This window comes from Fulmarus glacialis, unplaced genomic scaffold (assembly GCF_000690835.1).
Source record: "Fulmarus glacialis isolate BGI_N327 unplaced genomic scaffold, ASM69083v1 scaffold22368, whole genome shotgun sequence".
Lineage (NCBI taxonomy): Eukaryota > Metazoa > Chordata > Aves > Procellariiformes > Procellariidae > Fulmarus > Fulmarus glacialis.
Genome location: NW_009229246.1, coordinates 9,191 through 14,434, shown reverse-complemented (window position 1 = coordinate 14,434; position 5,244 = coordinate 9,191). Strand labels below are relative to the sequence as shown.

Sequence of the window (5,244 nt, the reverse complement as noted above, 5' to 3'; positions counted from 1 at the left end):
GAGACGTTTGTTTTGTAGTGAAGCCACTAGACCGCAACCAATAGCAAGAACTGCACTCATTTCATTCTACCTCCCATCATTTGCCTGCTGCCTTCTAGCTACAACGCAGGGAGTATCAGTGCCATTGAAAAAGGGTAGCTGACAACATACTCGCTGCTGGCTGCCCTGCCCATGGCAGCCAGAGGCAAGAGTTTTAAAGAAAGGAGTACGTATCGCACTGACGTGCTGTGTGAGGGAGAGAGACTGGATGCAGGCACTAGTTTTCCCTTTTACTCAGTCAGCGAAGCCATGTTAGAACCCACACGGATATGCAATATTGACATCTTGGAGGCTTATTAAAAACAAACAGGATCCCTGGGACCTGAAATAGAGCTGAGAGGTATTACTGGGCTATCTCACTACTGTGTGAGCTATTTATATCCTAGTATGGTGCCTGTTACCCATTTCACACAGAGAAGATTCTATGTATCACTGTAGTTGTATCTGGTTCCAATTAAAATGGAAGTGAACAGATCATTGTGATGAATTCCACAAGAAGCAAGTAACTGTCCTTTAAAAAAACAGGAAGTGATAAGGGCTTAGTAAATAAACTAACCATAAATTCACATTAGGCAAGTCAGATCACTTGCGACTAAGCAACAAGCCTCTTTTCTTTGGAAAATGCCTCAGTAAGTCACTCCATAATCACAAGATAAAACAAAAACCTTGAATTCATAAACCATATGATCTAAAACATCATTAGGTTAGGCTGTGGCTGGGTTCTCTTGTTCTGCTGTCATCCAAGAACTCAAACCCTGCCATTCCTGCTCGTTCAAAGGTGTGGGGGAGAAGAAAAACACTACACACACTCTCCCATCTGTAAAGCCTGAATAATTTATTCAGATAAACCTTAAGAACTCTCTCAAACATCACAGTATATTAGCATACAATTAATGACAACTTCAGAAATCATGTTTTTGGTGCAAAGCATAAATTTAATGATAAGTGCCACAAGATGGTTTTTCACTACTTCAAAGCAGCCTATGATTGACAATAAATTTATAAATAAATATTATCAGGATTAAGAACTGCATTTAATTTGATTTTAGTTTTGAAAAACTCTGGATTGCTAGGAAACAATCTCTGTCTGACAACTGTCATAATTAAAAACATTCCTGGCTGAAGTAACAAAATTCAGCAGTGTATTTTTAAGAGAACTGTGCATCTTGAGTTTCTGTGGAAGTATTAGTATCTTCCATAGAAGTAATGCATGATGATATCACAGCACACAATAAAATCGGTTACTTGGTTTCAGTCTCCATCTTCCTGGTAACAATATTTAACTGTTTTTAAAATTTAGCTTTAAAACAGGTATCCACTATTGGTTTTCAGAGATCTCATTACAGGATATTAACCTTCTGAGTAGACAGGCATATTTTCCTCAGGATTCATGCTTTTTTGTTGGTTTATCAAAGTAAGGAGTGTTGTCTTGTAGCAGATCTTTCCTGGGTATGAGCACTGTAATAGAAAAAAACCTGTAAGAATATAATCTTATGGAAAATACTATTTAAAATTCTACAGTTGTTTTTACATTTGCAAACAAAAAATCAGGTTACTAAAATGACAGTCTGAACTTCTGGTAAGCGTACAAGCAGCATCATGGTATCTACCCAAGACAAGATTTTTACCTCCTGTTGGTCAGAATATTGCCTTTCCCTTTTTCCTTTTAAAAGCACTGAAAATATTTTAATAGCATTAAGAATCCATAAAAAATGGTAAAGTGTTGCAGTAACTTTTAGCAAGAGAGAGAATGGCAATTTTACGATGTCTGAGTCAGATGTTTACTTCAACAGTTCCAAAAATGAGTACTAAATTTTACTTAGCCTGTTCCCCCAACGATGTGGAATCTGATCTGTAATATTCATCTTGTCACACCTGTTTTAAAGGCCAACAGGAGAAGAAAGCATCAAATGAAAATTATGGCCACTATATGGTCACAGAAGTGCAGTGTGTCAGGGTTTGTCTAATTATACACCATTTTAACCTCTTCCTGACTCTTAAGTTCTTGCCATCTAACTCTTCAGAAATCAGCTTCTCCTTTCTTCATGAAGGGAAGGAGCTGTGTCATGTCAGATTTGCTCCAGCAGCAAAAACTAAAGCACAAACACTTTGACTAGGTCAGACAGCTGCGAAAGATACAGTAAACCTGTACAACTGTGTATGTTTGTGTGCATATGTGTGTAATGAGTAACATTCTGGCCGAAGTGCATTGATATCCCATAACAAAGAAAACTGATTTCCTTGAAGCTATGTTCCTTTTGCATCTGTGTACTGATACTGATGCATTTAATAAGTTTCTAAGAGCTCTAAGTAAAATTTCAATTGCATTTCTCTTAGATAAAATACTTGCGAATAAATTTATGACAAAACATGTTGACCTACACACGTAGAATAAGTAGATGCAACAGAAGTACCAAAGAAAAACAGAATTGGATATAAAGTACTGAAAACCAAAAGTCCAAACAAATAAAGATTGAAAGAATATTTTTAATCTGCATTTTCAAAGTTAAATTTTGAACATACACTGCCAACACACCAAATCAAAATCATCAGAACATACAGCATGTCTGGTATATTACTAAAATGTAAGCTCTACTTGTATCAGCTTAATCAGAAATTAAAGTGAAATGAAGAGAACGGAGACATTTATATACTACTGAGTAACGTAACTCAGACTGAAACATGAAAAAAAAAAAAATCAGAAAAATTATCTGACTGACAAGCTCCTAATTGAAATTGTCTTCTCTTTAGGAAGAAAAACTCAGCCTAACTTCTTTCTTTTTCTTTTTTTAAAGTTTTACCAGTGAATCCCAGCATGACTATACAGCACTGTGTCTCAAAGCAGTGCCCCCTGCACTGCTTCTATGACAGCACAGAATAATTTAATTTGATTAGCGAAAATGTTCCCCTTACCAATATGTGTTCTCACTGTCTAACACAAGTCTTCGGCTTTTTCTTTTCAGTTATTAAATAGTTATTTCAGAGATGCAGGATTAACAAAAAAAAAAAAAAAAAGAAGAAAAACACCAGGTGTAGCTAAATTGTATATTGTCAGCTGTAATACAAAAAGTTAGAGTCAAAAGATTCTGACAGTAATTCACTTCAGGAAACCACCTGTAGCACTGAGTTTCTGAAACATTTTACCTAGTTTCTTTTTGCCCTACTCTTCTTTCATACAACATAGCAACTGATCACTTCAATCTTTTTTTGGGCGGGGGAAATACTAATTTAAATACAGCCCAAATGTTAAGTATTTTACAACATTTTCTTTTTTTCCAAATAGGCCTATATACTTTCCATTACAGTAAAGTAAACCTTCACCTCCAAAGTTTCCAAAACAAACATTTAGAGGCTAGGATGAAGCACTATGACAAGTAAACTTTTCAACTGAGGTCGCTTATTTTTATCTGCCAACAAACAGCAACTCAAGCAGCCACCTTAGGGCTACACTTCCATTTTGTTTTTTGTTAATAGATCTGCCCCAAGCCTCTCATTTAATACAAGATGATACCATAAAAGCAACGAGGGAGCTATCTGTCATTCTACTGGCATTATAAAAGGTACTGCAGAGCATAAAGATTAAGGATCAAAAAGGTTGATTTTGTTCTGCTAAAACTTCCTTAATCAAAGCTGTACTGGAATTGAATACCCGTTCAATGTGCTACCTAAGCAACTCATATACCTACACAAGCATTTCCTACAACAAACTTCCCATCAGAAACTGGCTCCTGGGTGCCGAAAAGCAAAGGGAAGTGAGAAGATCCACTTGGTATTTTCATATACATGCACATGAAGTTGGGAGGGGACACAGCTGGGACAGCTGACCCCAGCTGACCAAAGGGGTATTCCATACCATTTGACATTGTGCTCAGGAATAAAAGCTGGGGGAAGAAAAAGGAAGGGGAGGACATTCGGAGTTACGGCGTTTGTCTTCCCAAGTAACCGTCATACATGATGGAGCCCTGCTTTCCTGGAGATGGCTCTAAACACCTGCCTGCCGATGGGAAGTAATGAATGAATTCCTCACTTTGCTTTGCTTGCGTGTGCGGCTTTTGCTTTACCTATTAAACTCTTTTTATCTCAACCCATGAGTTTTCTTACTTTTACCCTTCCAATTCTCTCCCCTATCACACTAGCGGGGAGGGAGCAAGTGGCTTTGTGGGGCTTAGTTGCCAGCTGGGTTAAACCACGACAACACCTAGCCATAGATTCAACTGGAATTGAAGTCTCACTTCCAACTTTCTTCCTCTTTTTAATCTCAGACAACTCTTCTTTACAAACAAGAAAGGATGGAAACAGTAGGATGAGATATTCAACAAAATGGAGCAGCAACGGAAACCACACGCATTTATAAGTACAATTTCACACAGTGCACTGACCATGCTATTCAGTATAAACTACTATCGAAATATGGTGACAATTATCTCAACTCCCTAATAATTCTGGATTTCTGATTTCAGAAATTTTCTAATGGCATACTCTATGCTACCAGTGACATTAATAATATAATAAAAGCTGTATCAGAATTGCCTAGTTCAGAGTGCTCTCTGACTAATCAAAGCTGGATTCTTAGGAAAGATGCAAACACCCTAGAAGCCTACTCAAAGAATGGCGCTTAGGAATAATGTTCTGTTACTGATCAATTTACTGTGGTTTAGATGTCTGTATATTCCTTCTATTAGGAGATTTGCTTTTACTCTTTCACTACAGTATCAAGCTAAGCATCAGGTTTGATCCTCTGTTTTTTTTGTATTTTGAGAAATACCTTGCTCCTGGCCACAAAAGGTTTTCATTGCCATGACCTTTAAGAATTATTTATTGTGTAAAATAAAAATGCATTTTTTTGGTATTAGCTTTGAATGTAAATTCCAACTTCACGGAATGCTCTTTACATTTTAATCATGCCAGGACAAATAAGAATATCTATCCATTCTACATTTTTTTGTACTGTTCACTCTTATTCTGTGAACTTCTACCGTGATGCTCTGGATTTCCTTTCCAAGCATTCCTGATCTTTTAATTGGTGATTCACTACATTATCAAGACTAAATATGTCTCACTTCAATATATATTCCAAACACACACAAAATAGACCTCCCAAACTGTGACGGCTGTTTCAAGATTTTTTTTTTGTTGTTACTGCAGTAAGATCAACTACAGAGTGAGAAGCAAAGCTTAGACCTATCCAGGACAGATACGGGGGGG

At 36.9% G+C, this 5,244-nt stretch overlaps 1 protein-coding gene across 1 annotated transcript in view; it reads right to left on the bottom strand.

Annotated features, from left to right (window-relative positions):
- Nucleotides 1-1,420: 1,420 nt before the first annotated feature.
- LYRM7 (LYR motif containing 7) overlaps nt 1,421-5,244 on the bottom strand; it is a gene marked incomplete at its 5' end in the record, with an annotated part of 10,357 nt that continues 6,533 nt past the window's right edge. Inside the window, one exon of the mRNA XM_009583800.1 lies at nt 1,421-1,497. Within this exon, the coding sequence (XP_009582095.1) occupies nt 1,421-1,497 (77 nt within the window). The remainder of the gene's footprint in view (nt 1,498-5,244) is intronic.